Source organism: Saccostrea cucullata, unplaced genomic scaffold (assembly GCF_032062105.1).
Source record: "Saccostrea cucullata isolate Sc308-1 unplaced genomic scaffold, CSIRO_AGI_Scuc_v1 ctg2446, whole genome shotgun sequence".
Lineage (NCBI taxonomy): Eukaryota > Metazoa > Mollusca > Bivalvia > Ostreida > Ostreidae > Saccostrea > Saccostrea cuccullata.
This window is the reverse complement of record NW_026936116.1, coordinates 46,805-68,951: the sequence shown is the minus strand read 5'-3', so window position 1 is coordinate 68,951 and position 22,147 is coordinate 46,805. Positions and strand designations below refer to the sequence as shown.

At 32.4% G+C, this 22,147-nt stretch overlaps 3 protein-coding genes across 3 annotated transcripts; all 3 read right to left on the bottom strand.

The window, feature by feature from the left end:
* Positions 1–124: 124 nt before the first annotated feature.
* LOC134244773 (ADP-ribosylation factor 4) lies at positions 125–4,376 on the bottom strand. Its single transcript, XM_062727015.1, has 6 exons — positions 4,122–4,376; positions 3,228–3,308; positions 2,911–3,020; positions 2,263–2,334; positions 814–939; positions 125–607 (listed from the first exon to the last, which is right to left on the bottom strand). Exons 1-6 carry the CDS (start codon positions 4,186–4,188, stop codon positions 521–523), a joined length of 543 nt encoding a protein of 180 aa, XP_062582999.1. The 5' UTR covers positions 4,189–4,376; the 3' UTR covers positions 125–520.
* Positions 4,377–7,498: 3,122 nt separating this feature from the next.
* On the bottom strand, positions 7,499–9,200 carry LOC134244767 (leucine-rich repeat-containing G-protein coupled receptor 4-like). The gene is made up of 2 exons (XM_062727010.1): positions 9,186–9,200; positions 7,499–8,891 (listed from the first exon to the last, which is right to left on the bottom strand). Exons 1-2 carry the CDS (start codon positions 9,198–9,200, stop codon positions 7,545–7,547), a joined length of 1,362 nt encoding a protein of 453 aa, XP_062582994.1. The 3' UTR covers positions 7,499–7,544.
* Positions 9,201–13,690: 4,490 nt separating this feature from the next.
* Positions 13,691–19,054, bottom strand: LOC134244768 (protein rolling stone-like). The gene is made up of 4 exons (XM_062727011.1): positions 18,836–19,054; positions 15,397–15,625; positions 14,815–14,928; positions 13,691–14,418 (listed from the first exon to the last, which is right to left on the bottom strand). Exons 1-4 carry the CDS (start codon positions 18,932–18,934, stop codon positions 13,958–13,960), a joined length of 903 nt encoding a protein of 300 aa, XP_062582995.1. The 5' UTR covers positions 18,935–19,054; the 3' UTR covers positions 13,691–13,957.
* Between the last annotated feature and the right edge of the window lie 3,093 nt (positions 19,055–22,147).

Sequence of the window (22,147 nt, the reverse complement as noted above, 5' to 3'; positions counted from 1 at the left end):
GGATATCCTCAAAAAGTGTACCATTCCTGATAAATGAAGTGTACAGACTAAAGAAGTATTGTACAGAAAAAAAGAAAAAAATAAATACACCAAACTTCTTAAAAAATACAAACTGTATGTATCCTTTTTAATGTCATAATCTATATTAAGTATTTAAGGGAATCATTTGAACGTATTGGTCTCAAACACTGAATAGTAAAATCTGGAATGAAGAAAATCCTCAATACATAAAATCACAACTTGTATATATATTAAATACACCACTTATTCATATGAACAATGCACACATAATTTAATGATTAATTAATACATTGACATTTTTGATAACACTGACACAAGCATGTGCAGTCTCTCCTACAAGGAAAGCTGTTCTGTATTGAACAATTTCTTGTGAACACTTGTTTATCACTATAGGTCCAGTCGATATTTTGTTCCGATCTTTATGGCTTATGGCTGAATGTTTGAACAAATAAATGCAAATCCACAAAGAAATTCCTAGCCTCTTGTGCAAACAATTTTTTCATTGGCTGGAAAGCTCATTTGAGAGCCAATCAAGTCCTTCGTATAATCCTGTTCCTTGTGTGGCACATGTGCTTTGAATATACCACTGAAAAGAAAACAACATTTAAATGAAAAGTACCTTCATGTACAATTTAATGATTATATGTACTTGAGTAGCTAAACCTTTATCAATTTGTCTTATCAGATTTTCATCACATGAAATGATTAAAATCTTGAAATAAAATTCTGTACAGTTTGATTTCATTTCTCAGAGTTAATAATACATGTGTATGTAATAAAACTGAGTCTTACTTTTCGTCCCCTCAGTTGACTGAGTCCGAGTTTCTCTGTGATTTCTGATGCTGCCATGGCATTGGGGAGATCCTGCTTGTTAGCGAATACTAATAATACAGCATCTCTTAGCTCATCCTCTTCCAACTATAACAAAGTAGGAGATAGTACAGAAAAATTCATGTGTGCAAAACTCTATTATTCCCATATATAAAAGACAAGTACAGTAAAACTCGATTATAATGAAGTCACTGGGACATATAAAATTAATTCGCAATACATGCATCTGTAATTTCCTCTATATACGTTTAAGGAATGTGTTAAATTTATATAGCTGGGGGTCCAAGATAACTTCGTTATTTCCATGAATTCACAATATCAGTGTTTGTACTAACGAGTTTTACTGTAGTATGCTTATTGTGAAACAAATAGAATTGAAATCATGCATTTTACTTCATTTTTACTGTACTGATAATCTTAAAGACTCTATGCAAATCAATTAATATTTTAAGATATTAGACGCAAAATATGATACACGAAGCACCAAAAATTGTCTCAATTAAGGAGGCTAGGTGGTCAACAAGTTATTTTTTTTATTTTGCATATGCACAATGATATAACTTTTTTTTTTTTTAAATTTTGTACTGCTGTTACTGTTCTTAATAAAACAGTCATTATACATGTAATTCATTTTTCTATAAAGCTTAACAATACATTTGGAACAAATGATCTCTTCAAAATTCTCGTAATATATATATTTTTAAAATAGATCATTTTATGTATATCCATTTAACTTTTATGGAGCTCTTCTTTTATTTAGCAAGTACAAAAATCTAAAAATGGCCACGATATCCCCACACTTTACACACTCTATATCATTGAAGAAGATACAGCTTCTTGTTGCAGACTAATATTATCTTTCATGAAACATAAAAATTACTTCATCTTTGTATCAAATAACAGGGACTTTTGTAAGTTCAAATAAAAAATATACTGTGTAAGTGGAAATTTTAGCGAGACGCAAATTTGGCTATTTGTCCTTAAAAAATTGGTATTTTATTTTTAGGGAGATGTAATTTTGGTGATTTTACTGCTATTAAAAGTATTAAAAATAAAGCGCAACTAATTTCTACATATTCAATTTTAGTGATCTCGGCATTCATTATACATGTAATGCTCAAAAATCTGCTTATGCGGTATAAAAAGCAAAAAAATCTTTTAAATAGATCTATTATAAAGAAAGACAACATCACTACCATCCTAGCCTGTTTCCTTTTCCTGTTCATCTGCACACTTGTACAATTATCAATTTGACAAATTTTACATTACTATCAGTATATCTACCTGATTCAAGTGTGTTTTAAGGTTACAGTGAAAACCCGAATCTCTGTCATACTACTATGAATAGTTTTAATTATGTGTTTTTCATAATTTATTTTGAAGAACTGTTCACCATGATGAAGAACTCACCATTTTACATAACTCTGCTTTCGCCTCATCCACTCTTTCTCTGTCATTGCTATCCACAACAAAGATGAGACCCTGAAAAGGTATAAAATTTAATACACTGTTATAATTTGTTATCTCAAAGACTATCTTGAAAACAAGGAATATGTTAAACTGCTCTCACAGTTTCAGCCACAACCTTTTCCTCTTGTTTATCTTAATTCTGTCAAATTTTATATGAAAAGACTTGTTATGTTTGACTGTTTAACTAATCACGTCACTGATCATTAAAAAGAAATTGCATGTTTGTATTGTTTAATATAAATACCCATACACCATGTACAGTGTACAATTAATGAACAGTCTTTAAACAGTGTCACTTCTTTTGTGAGATTGATTTATTAAATTGGCCTACTACAGTACAATAACTCATTTAAGCAAATATTATGATATTAGGAAGTCATTTATAAATAAAAGTAAGGGAGGGAAACCTGTGCATGCAAACAAAACACAGCTACAATGGATTTTTTTTCACTTTGCTTAGAAAACACATGAAATTACAAAAAAGCTAAGTTGAACTCAATAACACTAAATGGACAAACTATGTTTTTTAAGGGGGGGGGGGGGGACATGTATACCGTTGTTTATTTATCAGTTTAGAAAAAAACTCACATGAGTATTCTGGAAGTAGTGTCTCCAGAGTGGACGGATTTTGTCCTGACCGCCGACGTCCCACACAGTAAAACTGATGTTCTTGTACTCTACCGTCTCCACATTAAAACCTTAAAGAAAAACGTAAGTGAAAATTCTTGTTAAGATGAAATAAGAATAGTCAAAGTATGAGGCATAAAATGATATGGTCTGTAACTTTTCATGTAAAGTGCCATGAAAAAATGTAAATGTTACTTAATATAAATAAAAAAATTGATATACCATTTCACAAAACAAGTCTTCTTTTCATTACTTTCATCAACTAAAAAAAATCCTACCAATTGTGGGAATAGTTGTGACAATTTCTCCTAGTTTCAGTTTGTACAGGATGGTTGTTTTACCAGCAGCATCAAGTCCAACTACAAACATTAAAATATTATGGATACAGGATGCAACTATAAATAGTATGTAATGAAGTGTACCACAATGCATTTAATTGTTGTTCAATGTTTTGGCTATGTTCAACAAAATTAAAGACACAGCTTTTTAAAATCTTTGTGTATATATATAATAGAAAATTGCTAAATTGTCACAGGAAAGGAGTATATTGGTAGTATATGACTGAAACAAGAATCAAACCCATGATCCCTGCTTTACTAATACTAGTCAGGTGCTCTAGACTGAGCTATCCAGGATAACATCCGCAGTCCATATACTCCAAAGCACTACATTTCTCCTTTCCTTTCTTTTACTGTTTTTGTCTTTGAAGACACATAATCCAGATTATTTAGCCCCTGACAAAATTTTCTCTTTGAGTTTTGGGATGGCCAACAGCAACAAATGCAACAAGAAATGAGAAAATCATGGATGGACTGAATATCAAACCCAGGACTACTGCATAACTAACTGGGTACTCTAACTTATAAGCTATCCTCCATGCTCATATCCACAGTCCCATTTACCCCAAACCAATACACATTGAATCACAACAATGACATTAAAATTTGAAGTGAGTCACCCCAGTATAAAGAAATATGTTTTATAGACACCCTCTTTTCAAGATTGAAGTAGAGAATACTTATATATTAATGTATTAAACTAGCTATGTGCAAGACATCAGTGACAAATGCAGGACACACAATTGAAGCACAAAATATTAAAATCAGCATGGTATTATTATTTATAAATCACAACGATTTTAATTTTTTAGACAAGTATTACTTCAATCTTACCCATGAGAATCCTCATTGCTTTCTTTCCAAACAGACGATTGAACAAACTGGAAATGGTGAGCCCCATTTTCGATGACTAGGGTTTAAAAAGATGATCGGTAGCAAAGTTATTGAATATTTTTGGATAGTATAGGTCTTGATATTAACCTTCACAACAAAAATATTTTCCACAACGACTCAGTGACAACCTAATACAAGAATTTTTGTCAATGCCACGTCAATTTCTCCAACCTAATTTTCTTTTGACAATGACGTATGCGAAGCGGAAGTGGTTCGACTTTTAGCGGTGCGTCGATTTACCCAAAAGGACCCAAAAGGAACCTAAAAGGACCCAAAAGGACCCAAAAGGAAATTAAGAACGACCCAAAAGGACGTGAAATAAAGAGATTAAATGGATATATAATGAATACTTTCATATTTTATTAAAACTAAAACTAGTTTTTTGAGTGCGTGTTTGGGTATTTGAATCCCCACCCAATCCCCGATATATATGTCAAAATAAACTTATTTCTTTAATCATATAAATGTATAAAAAAGAGAAATAGAATAATACAGTGCACTTTGTTAAATTCAGCTAAAAGAAATCAACAAACAAATTATTGTTATAAAAGTCGTATGTTATTTCTTTAAGAAAAGTTGCAACAATATAAATGTATGTTTTTGCCAATTTTTAGGTAAATTTATAATATAATATTCATAATTTAATTCAAATTATTAATTTTCAATGTATTATAATATATTAATTCGAGTCCTTTTGATTTCCTTTTGGGTCCTTTTGGGTTCCTTTTGGGTCCTTTTGGGTCCTTTTGGGTTCCCTTTGGGTCCTTTTGGGTCCTTTTGGGTAAATCGACGCACCCGACTTTTAGTATTAAAATTCATGGAACGAAAAAAGTATAAATGCGCTTCTCTACCCGAAATCAAGAAAAAAAGTTCTATTTGAATTCTTCCTATATATTCAAATTAAATGTATAAAAAAGAATCACAAATTCAGGAGATAACAAACAAATTATTTCGTTTTCTTCAGTTATTCCAAAACGAAAATTATTTTTAGCATTTCGAGCCCGATTATTTTTTTTAAAAAATGCTTTCAAATCGGATTTTTTTATTGATTTGTTGATTAAGCTTGTAGGCATGTATCATTGAAGTTCTTTCTGTCGGTAGTAGTATAAATTCCATTATTTTTCATCAAATATCTCAAAAGATAATGATAACGGCATGTGAAAAGGGGGGGGGGGTAGAAAAAAAAAAGAAAGCGTTTTTCACAAGCCATTTTGTTAAACACACAATTAAATTGCCCATGAAGTGGTGAGGTAACTAGTCTTTCAATAAACATTTTAATGATAAAATGTTACATGGATGTTTGGCAGCTCCCCACCCCCACCCCACCCCCGGTCTGTTGATTTTTAGCACATTGCATTCATGATGATTTACTTATAACTAACACCCCAATCCACAAACATAACATTTTAGATAGATGCACTAGTACTAGTAATTAGAAAGTTTAAGGGTCAAGGGTCTAGGCAAACAATAAATATATTAATTAGCAGGTATATCATCGTCGGAAACCCACGGGTGATCTCGTTTTTACTTATCACAAGTACGAGATCACCCGTGGGTTTCCGACGATGCAGGTATATATAATTAGTGTACATTGTAGATCTATTAATAACATTTTTAAAACAGTTGAGTTTTTTTTTAACTTATTTTAATCAGCATACTAGTATAAATACATGTAAACCAACCAAGAAAGGTAGATCCCAATTTTCAAAGCCTATATAATGTCTATTTTTGCAAAAAAAAGTGGGGGGGGGGGGAGGCTAAGCCCCACACCCTACCCTCTAGCCCCCGGGTTCCGACGCCTATGTCGGGTAATGCATAGAACAACAAGGGAGTCATGTAATGGTGGAAGTGTATCTTGTTATCACTCAACACAACGGTACAACAAATAATATCCAGCTGGGATTTCAAGCTGACATATCATGTTCCCTGCATTTTTGTGAGCATATATATATATTTTTCTTCAAGAACATCAAATTAAATGCACAAGCATATAACGCAATAATCAAACTTTGAACTGGGGGGCACTTTTTCTCTACTGTGTGAAGTTATCGCCCTTATAAATTTAAATTACATGTACATTCATTTCTTTGCAAAAATATACAATTCTGAAAAATCCAATGTAAAGTACGAAGATCAAGAATAAACTTTTTATAAATTCTTTTAAAATGACGACGAGAATTTTCTCTTTAGTATAGAATAAGTATTTTTCCGTTATTTTTTATTGTAAATAACTAAGAAACATTTATGTATTTTGTATACACAAAGTTTACTTCATAAGAATAAACAATATGTGAGTCAGACAAATAAAAAATAAAGAAAGAGAGTGCATGATTGTGGGGAGATAAGAGAAATGGAAGCAGCGAGAGAGAAAGATGAGGGGATGGAGTGGAAGGAGGAGGGAGTGGAGAGAGGAAGAAGAAGAGAGAGGAGGGAGTGGAGGAAGAGGGAATGGAGAGAGGAGGATTAGGAGAGAGGAGGAAATGGAGGAAGAGGGAGTGGAGAGAGGGAGAGGAGGAAGAGGGAGTGTAGAGGAGTAGAGAGTGGAGAGAGGAGGAAGAGGGAGTGGAGAGAGATGGAAGAGGGAGTTAAGTAAGAAACATGTGAGGGGAGAGAGAAAAGATGGGAGGGAGAGAGAGGAGGACGACTGAGTGGGGAGAGAGAGATGGGAGAGAGAGACAGAGAGAGAGGGAGGGAATACTTTTTTCTTTGTCAGTTCTTTGCAAACATTTAGAGAGGGACCATCTCTGACTATGCAAGTGAGTTAATTCTAGATGTAGGCTTGTCTATGCTTAAGGAATCACTGTGCAGTTGGTATAGTATGCCAGGGCATCAACGATAGTGGGAAACAGCCCGTCATGCATAAATTATCCCATTTTTCCACTATCGTTGATGTCCCTTGCATACTATACTAACTAGACACTGATTCCTTATATTTCCATTTCATTGTGAAATAAAATTGAAGATTTAGATTTTAAAAATGTGGACTAATAGATTTGAATTACACAATAGTCCTCGCCCACTTACGTCAAACACAAGGACAGCCGCACGAGATTTACATGTATATTTGGCCTCTATAGCGTCAGAAACAAAGACAGACGCGCACGAGATTTACATGCGCATTAGGTTGTGAGGTGGATAAAGTATACAAATTGCAATTGGTTTAATAATGTGTCTGGAATTAGGAAGTGAAAGGTAGATGATTTACCAATGTTGGAAAATGGAGAAATCCTCCCAAACAGTGCGCCGTAAATTGCATATTTTTTCTATTACGGGATCTGTACATAGCATTATGGTCAAAGACTAATACTGAGTATATATAAAACCATAACGCTACAGTTCTGCAGCCAGTTTTTATCTGGTCTTTTAATTTGAACATTTTGGTACCTCTTTGTCAATATATGTCATCAAACTTGATTTTAAATTTACACAATCACCAAATATTTCTAGATTTTCAGGCTTAGTTTTCCAATGCTTGATCCATCCCAGTCCCTCACAGCTGCACTCCACAGGCGAGCCAGAGAGATCAATATCTTGAAGTGCTTTAATGTTCATGATGGCGGTAGGGATGGTAGTTAAATTCGTGTTGTCCATTCGAACATCTGCGAGTTGGTTAATGGTCATGAAAGCATCTTTGGATACCCGGGTTATTGGATTCCCAGACAGGTATAACGTAGTTAGCTTTGTCATGCCTCCAAAATCGGAGTCGTATATTTCTGTGATTTTGCTATTTGTAATCTGAAGCCGGACAATGCTTCTTAGAGAGGAAACACTAGATGGGACGATTGAAAGTTTCGTGTCGTTTAAAAAAAGGTACATGAAATTTGAGAATATATTTGGTGGAAAGACGTCATCACGTATGTACTCGATTGGTTCCGAGAAAACTGACAAAGCACCGAGCTTTGAGGATTTCATAAAGATATTCGGAATTGTTTCAAGGTTGTTGTCTTCAAAAGTTACATGCATTAAATTTGGCAGTCCACTTTTCGCACAGTTTGAAATGGCATTTGCAGAGAGGTTTTTGTTACCTTGAAAAAGCAAATCACCTAAAGAGTCTAGGCCGGCAAAAGATGGCAGAGTTGTCAAACTTGTATTATAAAAGCTCAGAAATGACATAGTCTTCTTATACATTTGGAAAGAAGTCTCGGGAATTGTAGAAAAAGTCACATCATAAAGGTCTATTGAAATTAAGTTTGGTAGGTATTTCATATTGTCGGGCCATTTCTGCATTGCATCAGATCCCAGACTTATAAATTGTAAAGAAGACGCCACCTTCTGCAGTACTCCATCCTTTAAATCGGCCATTGGATTTCCCTGTAAATTTATACCCATGAGTTTCTTCAGACTACCGACAGCCGTCGGTAATTCCTTCAATCTATTATAATGTAGATGAAGAACTATCAGACTATCCTCACTTCCGGCGAATGCGTCATCATCAATGCTGTCGATTTCATTACTGTCAAGAATCAACATCTGAAGCGTCACTCCAACAAAACTTCTGGAAGGAATATGTGTGATCTTATTTGCACCCAGATAAAAGGCCCACAAACCGTCAGCTTTCGTGACGTTAGGAACAGAAGTCAGGTTTTTGTCACGACAGTACACGATAGGATCCTCTCTGTCACACTCACATGGCGGGGGGAGGGGACAGGAATCAACAGACAGACCAACGGAGCCAGGAATACGAGCGAGAATGAAGACTGCACAATGGACCTAGTAAAAGGAAAACATTTCATGCGTTTGAGATCTTTGGCGCGTAGATTTGGTTTGGTCAAGAAGAAATACGAATGTTTGAAGTTTCAATGCAGAAAGACATTGATCACGTCCTCTAGATTCACAGACTATCGATCAAAAGACCGTAAATATATACAGTAAATATGATGATTAGTCTATCAAGTGAAGAAATTTATTAATTTTATGCTAAACTTGATTACAAGTATTTCAGATAAGTAACTTATAAAAAGAATTGCCCTGTGTATACTTTATATATTATGATTACAAACTTACAAGAATTATCTTCATGTTGACCTTTTCAACGAATTTACCCTCTCTCCGGAAAGATAAGATCAATTATATATGTACAAGGAGAGAAAACTGTAAATCGAAATATACGAGGGTTATCAATATTATAGTTCGCGGGAAAATGTTTAAATTTCTTAATTTGATCGAAAAGAATGCCCACTGTTTAACGAACGTTACAGGTGTAAATACTTTGTACATGGTATACATATTTAAAAAAAAACCCATAACGTTCCAAATCTTTTCATGATAACGTCCAAAATATGGATTTTGAATTTTTATTACATGTTCATCGAAATACACGTAGGCTGCATTTCCTTAAATTTTACAATTATAGCCTTTTGATGAGGTCAATCCCTAGATATCCCTTAGAGAAAGCATATTGACCGAGTACGACGTGCGGGGTCGATATGCTTTCTCTAAGGTCTATATATACCGGTATATATCTAAGGATTGTACCAAATCAAAAGGCTACCATTGTTTTATTATCTTTTTTATCAGTTGATAAGAAATGTCTTTAAAAATCCATTTTTTTAAACACTTAGCACCTTCTCATATAAGGGATTGTTATGTTATTTGCCTTATGACGTTACAGTAATGAATATAGCAGCTGCAGTATCAGTTTTTAGAAACATATATAGTTTATTTAAAGACTTTTGTTCTGTTTCAGCACTATTATTTCCTCACAGAAGAACGTTTCCAATTTTAGAAACAGCAGTTTTAGAAACGGTGCATAGGACAGACCAGTCCGATTTTAAGCCAGATATATAACAGCGTTATGGTAAGGGATACTGAGTATCCTTAAATAAGTATTTTCATCAAATAACAATCATTTTGATTTTCCACTTCTTGATGTGTTGCCAAATTTGAATACATGTATACTGTCAGAAAATCATATATGCAGAGTTTTCATTTCAAATCAATGAGCTATATATTCATATATTTGCAATATTCAATTTGTTGGAATAAATATTTAGTCTCTGAAGTCCTTTTGACCGTATTAAGTTCTCTGTAATGATTTGAAATTTTATATAGGAGCTGTGGCTTTTTTCATCTCTATGATAAAAGTCATTGATACCCTAAACTGAAATCAGGAAAAAATTGGTTGCTATGTTGTAAGTGACTGTTCTTAAAGTTCGGGCATTTTTTAACATGTTTAGAGCCCCATAGTTAACATTTGTGGCAAAGCAAACAATTGGCAATGACTTTTCCTGTCAATTTTTGAAATCAACTTTTACGTTACTATGCAAAGTTTTTTTCCATTAAAAATTTATTTGTTATGCCTTGAAACATATTATAAAATTTCAAGGTTGCCAAGGTTTTTATACCACAGAGAGCCTTCAAAGTAACACTCTGTGTAATTAAATCTGATCCTATCTTTTAAAAAAAGCACATTTCCTCATAACTAATGATCAATTTTATAAGATGTCGGTGTGCTCCAAGTTTTCCCATTTGAAAAAATTCAGATAAGATTCTTTAAATAGAGCGTTGCTATGGAAATAAGCAGAAAATATATGCTTAAAAACCTGATTTTATTTATTAACAGCCTTGACTTTTAATTTTGACTATATTTCTCTAAGTGGATGCAAGAAGTTGTTTTAATATTGATATAAAGTAAAAGATCGAACATTTTCCGTCATTTGGTAACCATAGCAACAGTGTGATATTGAACCAGTTCTAACAGATAAGTACTTTTCATATTAAATGGCAATTTAATTCAAATAATTCATTTTAAGCACTGGTACTTTGTTTCCATGGTTACACTGCAAAGTAGCAATTATACCCAATTTTTCTTATGGTTTTGGTGTTGCAAGGTCCTAAGGATTATTTGCCAAATTTTCAAACGTTTTTTCTCAAGACAGTGTAACCCAATCTTAGTTACTGGTTTTGCATGGTTACAACCATGGCAACCATAAAAGTTATTTATAGAATAATATTGCTTATACTTATATACTTAAGGTCAAACATTTTCATTGTTTTTCTTGAGTCGTTGATTGAGTTTGAGCATGTAACACCTACCATTAGTGAATACGGAGTGTTTTTCAGCATATTTCAGCATTTAAAATGTATTCCAAAAGTACCCTTGGTTCCACTTACTTAGAAATATAATCTAAACAGTTTCTTTACAGTATAAGTGACATCAAGGTGTTGTTTTTGTGAGAATGGTTTGTTTGCTTTTTCTAGTTTTTATTAAGCCACAGTCAAGATTTAAAGTGGCTTAAAATCTAAAAGCAACCGAGACACATCTCGATTTTTTAAACTTTTCCGGCTGTTGAATAGCAACCGAGACACATAGAACAAAATTTTGTTTGATATTTGTTTCTGGTGTCAAGTACTAAGCATGGGTGAAGTTTCATCAAAACCGGTGACCATGCGTGGCAATGAAGTTTAAGTGGTTACAGGGAATGGTTATTAAATCCTATTCATTCAGAATTTTTATGACTGGAAGCTGTTCCGTTCGGATGGCCGAGGTCGCTTTTCCTGTCAATTTTTGAAACTTTTCTTGCAGTTTTTTCCTTAATTATTTATGCCTTCTTTATATCAAGCGATACTTAGATATCCCAAAATCACATTGCCATTTTATTTCCAAAATTTCATCAGGGCATGAATTGTTTTATTTTAAAAGATTCATTTAAACCTTGTCTGTGCTACCCTGACTTTTCATAACAAATATTTTGGTACATAATAAGTATATCTAGGATAAATTTATTTTGTCAAAAAACGTTGTTGTCGGAATGACCACGTGTACGAAATTATTGACAACCCTCGTATACATTGAAGAATATATAATAGATCATCTTTTTATAAAAGAAAATATGAGTGAAATTTTAGACGATATTTACAGAATCCTTTACAAGCTGTTAAAGTTGCAATTGCAGGCGTATGCTTCTCTACCTCGTTGTTAACTCGAGAATAAAATTTGCTTTTATAAAAAAAAAAAAAAAGTGAATCTAAAATGGAAAAAAAAATCCGGATACATTGCATTAAAATTTGACTTGGGAGATAAATCTTAAAAGAAGTAACGGTCTCAATGATAGTTCTATTTTTTAGAGGGTCAGTGAAAATTATAATAATTCCTTTTAAAAAATCTGTAGATTTTCATCCATTTCTATTCTCTGTACATGTATTGATCTAACAAATACGCGTTCACATATATAATCAAAGTACTCAGAAGTACAGAGAGCCGGGCTCATTTACAGAGTAGAATGGATTTTTTACATGAATCACGTTTATATTCTGATGAAAAAAATATTTAAAACTATCAATATTAATGCTAAGACACTGACAATGAGTTTTTTGATCCTAATACAATGGTCTGATTTTGTCAGAATCAGAATTAATCTGGTACCGCAGATGAATGTCAACAATCAGGCCAGTCTGGTTCCCTCTCCTGCTTTACCTCATATGAACACTGATTATCAAAAATCCTTACGCTAATGAACTATGTTCTTTGACTTAGAACCGAAGTTTTCAAAGTCATTACTACTTATGTTTTATAAAGATAAAACTTCGTTTTATATTTGTTGCTTTATTTATCGTTTGTATTATCTCAAAAGCTGTTGAGAGTAAGAACTATATTTTTGCACGTAACTTTGAAATGGCGACTATGGGGTTAACATCCTGCCTTGAACAGGATCACATAAGCCGGCAATTGCTCTTTGAGCAATAAGCCCGGCTAAAAATAGAATTTTTACCACTCGAGATCACAACGTGTTTCGCTAAAGCGTTTTGGGATGTGAAATTAAACTTTCAATTGCAGTAACGGAATTGATCAAATGACATCCAGTTAATTATATTATAATTGTCCTTTTTTTAAAATTAAGATTTACGGAAGTAGATTTTTTTCAATGGTTTGATTAAAAGGACCTCTTTCTAAATTTCAAAACCAATATATCAGGATATCAATAATAAAATGATGGCGATAGAAGCTTGCAGAGATGCAAATATTTCAACATTATGAAGAAAATCCATACAACACTTGTATTGAGAGGTACTTCACCCAGCTAGATTACAATCGGTGCTTCCTCTTTTCAATAGTTCTGAATACACGCGTTTTACAATATCATGAACGGAATACAAGTAACACTTTAAAGTGCAAATCAAACGTTTACAACATCAGAAACAAAACACTGGCCTTGTCTAAATGATCTAAATCTATTCCTTAAATTGAAGCCTGGAATCAGTAGGGAGATGGGTGTATAAAAAGATCAGAATTTTATTTTTCTTTTTTTTTTTTAGTTTACTATTTTAGAATTTAAATTATTCTGCAATATTACGCTATGCTTTCCTGGCTATGATTTAGGCACATATAACCGTACTTCTCTCAAACGGAAATATCCACTACTGAACTCGACAAATTAGTTATATATGTACATGATATTCCCCTGTACTTGTATAACAAGGGATAGATCAATTCATTTGTGAAAATTATGATCGTGATGAATTATTTTATTGAACAAGTGAATCTCCAGTTGAGAGATGAATACATAAAACAATAAAACAAAAACAAGATAAACATGACATAAAGCTATGAATTTTGAAATCCGTAATTTTCCAGAGGGTCAATTTTCGATGCAGTCGTGGTATAAGGAGACCCACTGTAGATGCCCTCCACAAATACTACATCTTTAAAAACAAAATGAAATATCAGTAAACCAATATGAAAGTTTTCCCCTCTAAGCACGAGAATTGAACCCCATGAAAATATGTGAATTTATAGTACGTGTAAAAAAATGAAAACTTTAAACAATCCTTTAACATTACACGTTTTCGAGATTGTTGTTTTCTACATCATCTTTGGGAACAGGTAATAACTGAGCCGTTGAAGCCTCTCCAGTCCTTTCAGAATCATCACTCTGGTTATTTGTAGTATCACCATTCTGAGACAAATGGTCATGTGAATTTGCAAGTCTTTGTTTAAAGTATAATTTTAACCTGTATAATCCGAACAGCAAAGCATACGCAATCGATATGCAGATAAATAGATATAAAACAACCCACATAATGGCATTCCCTGGCTTATTCCAGTCTAATATTGGATATACTTTGGTTCCCGTGACAGCAAAGTAGATGGCGGTGAATATCATGTAACACAGGCTGAACAGCATTGGCATGTAAACATGTTGCAGCTTTATTGGCTTTTTAGATACGATGATGATAATTATTGTATAAAGAAAGTTTATTCCATGTTTGTTGATAGTACTGCCTTTGAATGATCCAGCTGAGAAAAAAAAACAGAGACTGATAAGTACCAAACTAAGATGATTGTTACCAAGAAGTATTCTTAAAGTCAAATGTTTGTATGCATAATTTTACATATGTAACTTTCTGTGGAAAGAGGAAATGACTAGGATTCAATCCAGTTACATTTTAGGAAGAAAAAAGTATTTTAAAAAATTATTATGAAATATTTGAAAAAAGTTTGAAACCCTTATTAATATTTTAGAGTTAAAAAGTTTTTTTTATAAACCATTGGTTTTCCAAAAATAAATCAAATCTTACAGCATATAATTTAAATTAGTATATATATTTAACAAAATTAAGCCTTAAATATCAACTTCAAAAGTAAGTTCATTTTGAGAGAAATGCCATAATTAAAACGATATTAGTACGATACCTTTGGAAAGAAGTGCCCAGTATGTTATGGTTACCATGACAGCAGTAACGTTAGAAATATTGTACAACACCCATGACAGTTTATGATACCACCGCATGGAATCTGACTCAGCATCTGAAAAATTTAACGTCAATGACATAATTTGTTGCGATTAGAGTCAAATATTTTGATCTTAAAAGTGTTTCCATTATAATCTGGAATAAAGTTATGCCTAAAGGTAACTATGAAATACGTAGATTTAATAATTTAATATATCAAATTTTTAAGTTACACTTTTTGGAACAAATTTTAAAGCCTTATGTAGTTTTAAAGTGATTGTAGATGTATTGGCATATACAATGTAGCATATTATTTAGTTTCAAAGTGAACAAGCATACATTTTACTTTTTAAAATGCTATAATCAGTCTTATAATTATCATGAATATGTGCATCGAACATATAAAAATATCTCATTTTAAAATGATTATACTCAGCATAGATTAACATGATTAATGCTATCTTTCCATTTATGTGAAACTACTAGTAATCGCAGATGCTAAAAATACTTTGAAAGTTTGTAGTAATTGTAGTTGATGAAATACCTTCTGGTGAAATTCGATGCCTGAGACAGTATGTATATGAAGCTATGAAGAAATCAATCAGCGTGAAAGCTGTCAAGACAGTGTATCCAACATTGCTGAGTTGTCTGAACCAGTCAAGTGTGACGTAGTGGGATTTTAGGGACCACCAATATCCCTCCAGACACACCCAGACAAAGTGGTACAGGGCCCACGCTCCGGCCCATGGTAAATATAGGATCGGGGGCCCAAACTGAAAAACAAAAAAATATATGTAAACTGCTCAGAAAAAAAATTCAATAATTCATAATTTAAATATAAAATTAAAATAAATTGCTCTGTGTAGCGATGCAAGGATAACAGTTATGACACTGTAGAAAATGAAACTGCAATGTTTAAATTCATATCTACATGATTAATGAATTTAATAAGACATGAAGAAGTATCCAGTGGAATATAAATACGTGTTTTTACATTCACGTAAAAATTTCATAATTTCTTTGTTCTTTCTTTTAAAAATCACGTGACACAGGGGTGGACATTTTTTTCTTCCAAAGAATTAGGAATTTTATTGTGCTTCCACTCCTAGAAGAATGATTTTTTTTTGGATTGAGATGTTGTATCTGTTTGACTGTGTAAGTAATACTTGTTCTTATGAATTTTAGGGCTCCTTCACCCTAGAAACCATTAAAGAAAGAGAAACAAAGACGGAAATCTGTGCAGGTTTAAGATGGCGGCCAATCAATTTATACAGCACAGTAATGCCGATTTAGAGAATCAGCAAATGCATCATATCCAGCACATAGGTAATGTTTCCTGTATGCCTTAAATCACAGCCCATGCAGTCAATTCCTATGCAGGTTGCAATGCAAAGTACATCACAAATTTAGTCACAATTTCAGAATTTCCAATAGACCCCCCCCCCCCAAGCTTCCCCACAGTGGGTTCAAGAACTTTTAACTCGGTTAGATATTATGAGCCAAAAAAAAACTTGAAAAGTTAGAGTTGACTGAAATTTCCTGTCAAGTTTGAAAATGACATAAAAGCCTATAAAACCTCGTGTACTGGAGGTAGAAAAAAGCCAAGAATTTAATTCAAAATCACTCGACACTAAGGATAAGAGCACCTCCAAAGCACTCAATGAACTTTCTGAGTTGAAAACGGCATTAGAAAATTCCATGAAGCAAAATATTAGACTCACAAATAATGTCTTTGACCTATAATGCAGATCAATTCAAGAAAATCTGCTATTCTACTAAGGAATAGGTGAGGCACAAGCAGGGGAGCAAAAAAGTTGTGAAATCATTGTTAAAGACAATATGTTATACCAATTTAGAACTAGTGGATGACAATCAAATAGAAAGGGCACACATAATTGGCAGGAAAAGAAACGAAAAACCACGCCCTATTGTAGCAAAACTAGATTTCCCCAGCGGGAACTCATCTTGAAAAAAGCCTACAAACTTAAAGACACAGACCTCTCTCAACCAAAAGAAATACAAGAACCGAGAAAGGGCATGTACCTATTGATCTATAAGAAGGCCAAGGAGGATCAAAGGAGGGCCTCCCTACTTAATGACAAACTGTATATCGATGGAAAGTTATATATTGAAGTTGGATCTGAAAAACATCAGGATCCTACTCAGAAGAGGTGGCAGGGGGAAGTACATGTAGAGTTGTCAGAAGAGCCAAGATGCATTATGAATAATAGAATGGAATTTACACGGAAGTCTTGACCATAAATTGTAAATTATCCACTTCTGTACTGTATATAAATGAATATACTGATTAGCTTTAAAGCTTAAAGTAACAGTAAAGAAGTAAAACCTGATTTGGATGTCCTATGTATATAATTTTTTAAAATCAATTCTGGAGACATATTCCTTGTGTTTTTCTTGATATTTTCACTGGATGTTTCATGATCGACAATACATACTGCGAAATCTTAAATTTTTGCGGGGGTTTAATTTTTATGGTTTTCAGGGTATGGGGAGATCCAGTAACTTTTGTCCACTATGAAACGCAGTTTTTCACATATTGTACTACTCAACAATTCTTCAACCACGAAAACAAATAACACTATAATAATACAAATATATTTTCCTCAAACCACGAAAATTCGACCTTTTAAAAATATGTGATTTTACAGTATATCAGAATCTGAGGAAAACTGGTCTATTTGAGATACTATTCATTATTTGGAAATTTTGGCTTGAAGAATCCAATAAATAAATAGATGAATAAAAATGTAAAATATATTAACCCTAGGCATGCTAGGTTGTGCTCACTATCTGTGACCCTGAAAAACCGCGATATACCGATGTATTTTTCCTGAAATTTAAGTTAAAGCAATCAAACAAATCTAATAGTATAGTTATCAGTTGGATTTTCAAATAAATATTGATAATATACAATTGGTATATCCAGGATAAGTAGGACCATTCAGTTCGTCAAATAAAGTAACTGACCACATACTTTATGTAAAACTCTCTTTTATATTTTTGGGAGAGGAAAATATGATAGAATAAAAAATATTTAATTATTTGTCATTATATCCTTAATTTTTATATTATACAATGATATATTAATGTTACATATTCTTATATATAATATATCATTAAAGTCATGTCAAAGTTCAAAATTCTCCAGTAGAGGGCACTACATTAAGTGGCCACCTTCGGACTCTTGAGATTAATGACTTAACAGTCCCCACTAAACACGGAGGGACTTCCGGGATAGAGAGTATCGATTCCGATGACCAACTGAAACAGGAAACTACTTAACTAATACTTATATACAATATGTACACGGGCAAGGTGATATCAGTTACATGTCTAAGTAGTTATAATGGAGCAGGGACTTCGAAAAGTATTTAGTGTTTTCTAATATGAACAACACGAGACTTGATGGAAGTGAAATTGATGTTCTAATTGAAAAAAATCCAGATGGGTCTCAGATAAAACACTGATATGAGGCAATCTGTTCACGATTGTTAATTGTTTGAAGTTTAGATTTTATTTGTTCAGGGTAATTAGTTTAGATACGATAAGATGCATTGTATTCAATGATTTAATTATCAGAAAACTGAAACTGCTTCTTGGCATTAATTGCTACAAGTTAGGTTTACAAAAAGTGTTAAAAAAATATTTGGAATATCTAAAATGAACGTAATATATCAATGATTTTTTCAGATTCTGATTTAATTGTTTAGTCTTTCAGTTTTATAACACTTCATGAGTGCCAAAAAAGTACAATTCTATAACTTAATAATTCATAGAAATACATATTCTAGCTATTTTTATCATATACAAGGAAATTAAGAAAAAATATCAACCCATCGTTAAAACATGACATTTAGAAATATTGAAATACAATTAATTAACGATAAATATTAGCATTTCCTTGTGCTGCATATAATTAAAGTTTTATCAGAAGATTCTGAAATTTTAGAAAAAACTCACACCTCTAGTCGAACAAAATCGTCTGGCTGCTGATGCTGAAGTCCAAATTCTTTGAGCCTTAGCTGCTGTCGGCAAGTCATTCTAGCATTTTTGTCTGTCATGTCATCTCTTGCTTTCAATGTATTATAATCGCCTGTTTTCCGGGAAGAACACTGATTTTACATCCCCCTTTATCCATTGGTGGATGACACATCATCAACAACATCATGCTGCGAAAAGTAAGTAATTCAAGCTATAAATAGCTAGTCAAGCAGATGGACAGTATTCACAATAGGTTTTAAATATTTGGACATCAGAATTCAAATTTAATTTTTTTTTCGATGAGCATTAAAAACCTTTGCATATTTACATGAAGTTTCAAATACATGCACCTCACTTTGTATCTTCATTTAAATATAAAATTAAGTTACATTACTACTTTTAAAACTCAAGCAAATTTTTTTATCTTATCTCAAATCTTTCAATGGTTTCAAGGAAATGTACTTTTTTCCCTGATATGCTTCCTTCCTGTCGATACCAAATTACAAATATATCAGAAAGCCATAAAATGAAATCAGTTGTTACATAAATTTCACATGTAGATGCCATGTCATTGTCAGGAAGGCGGGATATCTACCAAGTTTCCCTGTGTGTATATGTTTATACCTAAAGCTGAACTGATAAAAGTATTTAAAAAAGATGAATAAAAAAAACTTAAATGCAGAAATACATTGGCAAGCTCCAAGTTTTATTTAGGGTTCTACTCCTACTCAAAAATGCTTTAAATATGCGTATTAAGTTAACAATAATTTTATGCTCTAAATGCTATATAAAAGACTGTAGTAAATATTTGGTCAAAGCCGGGGGAAAACATAAAGTGTTACTATGATAATGAAATAAAATGTGTAGATAATGACGCTATGAAAATAAGACTTTACGTTGAATTTAAGTCCATAGTTGTTCATATTTTAATCAAAATGATGCTACACAAATATATTCCTGAAAACACAAAGCGAAATACATATATATGACCTTTTCACGTGATTTATATGATTTGCAGCAGATTATATATTAATTAAACAGTACAGGAAAACAAAATCAGGAAATTCAAAATATTTTTATAACAAAATGTGATACAAATGTACCTATAAAGTTTTTTTCAGGGTTAAAAACCAGATATTTCATTGCATGTATTTAAAAAACTTGAATGCACGTTGCTGAAATCTATACGATTTTGTGAAGTGAAGTACATTGTATTTATAAATATGGATTCGTCTTTTGTCCATGTTTAGTATCGTCAAAATTAGAATGTCTTTTTGAATAATTGAAAAATTAAATACTGTTAAATTTATATCAATATTGTGTAAACTGTACCTAGATTCCTCGTAATACAAATTCAACGTACAGTGTATATCACAATCACCTTCAGATTACTTCGGGGTAATTTCACGCAAATATACATTCAATTTGGTGTGCAAGGCAAGATAACAGTTATTTAAATGATAATTAAATATTGCCTCTACTTTACTCAGAAGAGCAGTATGATAAAAAAACTAAATAAATGTAAATCCCAGTTCTACAAGACATATACTAGAGCACTGAATAAATATCGTTGTAAAATGAATTCCCAAAATTTTAGCAAAATAAACAACATAAAAACAAGATTTCTCCACTTTATATACACAAATAAACACATATTACGGACAGATGATACAAACAAACTTATGTCCAAAAACTTGAAAATAACAACTTTGGTCATGATTCAATGAGTGCAATGAATAAGTTTCACCGCGTAGTTTTTGATTTTTTATTCAAAGTTCCACATAAATGGTATTTGAAGTGAAAAAATAGTTGTATAAATTAATAAGGATGGTTTCAGAAGGACAGACTTTTGAACATCACAGAAGGTTTTCAATTACTTTTTAAATTATATTTTAGAAATTTATTGTTTGCATCATTTACAAGGAAATTAGGCCAAAAATAAGTACCGATCCAGGCATCCATTTTTGTTTGTATCATCTGTCTTTAAAATAATTAAAGTTCAGGGGCCTGTTTTACAAAAGGACTTATGACTTAAGACCAAATTTAATTTTTCATATAACTTTTTAATTAACAATATATCAAAAATTATTTTTTTCAACTTTTAAAAGGAATGTGGTAAGACATTTTTACACAAACAATTTCAAAGGGAATTATTAATTTTGCAAAGTTTTACAATAATCTATAGTTTTTGGTCTTTGTCGTAAGTTCTTTTGTAAAACGGGCCCCTGGCTTTTTTTACATCATTGACAGCTGCTTTTTCAATTAAAAAAAATGAAAATTTGTAAATTTACATACAAGTGCCTTGTCATTGGTCATTGGGCAACCAATCTGATTGAACACACAAGTACATGTGCTCTAAAGATGCTTGAGTTTCCAAATATACGATATTATTGTGGTTTTTGAAGACTAGGTCTTCCAACGATGTATTGCAATTCTGAATGTACCCATTTCGCCCCTTTATTAGCAGACCTAGTTTTGTATTCATATGAAGCATAATTCATTCAAAATTTTAAACGTGAAAAGAAGAAAATAATCAACTTGACAATTAGATATTCGACGACGTATTGTCAATGGTTATTCCAATCTTATGTCGATCCGATCTCTCCCAGTAAGCTTGAAATAAATGACACCACAGAGTCCGACACTGCAGTATTTTTGTTCATGGTTTAAATCCGAGAGTTGTTTCTGGTTTTTTTTAAATACTTCATACTAATACCATTGATTTGACCCTGTCATCTCGAACTTGGAGTTTTACCAACATTTTGAAAATTTAAATCTTGGCCATAGTTTTAGAACGGTTGGTGCTTATGCTTTCCTGTTTCACTGTTATAGTTTTTGAAGCAATTCCTTTCTTTGGGAAACAACATTTTTTTCATCTCTTGATCTTGAAGTCTGACTTGCATTTGAGAAACTTTAACCTTTGCCAAAAGCTACCATACGAGGGCATCAGTATTTCACTAACATATTTTTTGTTTACTTTTAAATTCGAAAGGACTAGAAAAGTAAACTATATTTGTTCTAAAAAGTTGGAAATCGAGAACTGAAACTAAAAGAACTAAATGGTATACGTAAATCACAACATCTATTTTTGTTTCGTAGGAGAGCACTTACCACTGTTAATAACTGATCTGTTATATGTGATAATTCTTCCTACAGCGATGACAAATTATTAATACCCTGTATTCTTTCTTAATTTTGTCATACTAGTATTCTTAAGCATTTTTTTTTTCTTGATATAGAATTTTCACATGTTTTGAAATGTTTTCCTCTATCTGCCAGTGTGCACAATGGTC

Coding starts and splice junctions, on each gene's coding strand:
- LOC134244773 (XM_062727015.1), bottom strand. CDS start 4,188: ATGGGGCTCACCATTTCCAGTTTGTTCAATCGTCTGTTTGGAAAGAAA. Junction 3,309..4,121: donor AGCAATGAGGATTCTCATGG/GTAAGATTGAAG, acceptor TAATGTTTGTAG/TTGGACTTGATGCTGCTGGT. Junction 608..813: donor GTCAACTGAGGGGACGAAAA/GTAAGACTCAGT, acceptor TTTTCTTTTCAG/TGGTATATTCAAAGCACATG.
- LOC134244768 (XM_062727011.1), bottom strand. CDS start 18,934: ATGACAGACAAAAATGCTAGAATGACTTGCCGACAGCAGCTAAGGCTC. Junction 15,626..18,835: donor ACGATTTTGTTCGACTAGAG/GTGTGAGTTTTT, acceptor TTTGTTTTTCAG/TTTGGGCCCCCGATCCTATA. Junction 14,929..15,396: donor GCATCGAATTTCACCAGAAG/GTATTTCATCAA, acceptor TAAATTTTTCAG/ATGCTGAGTCAGATTCCATG.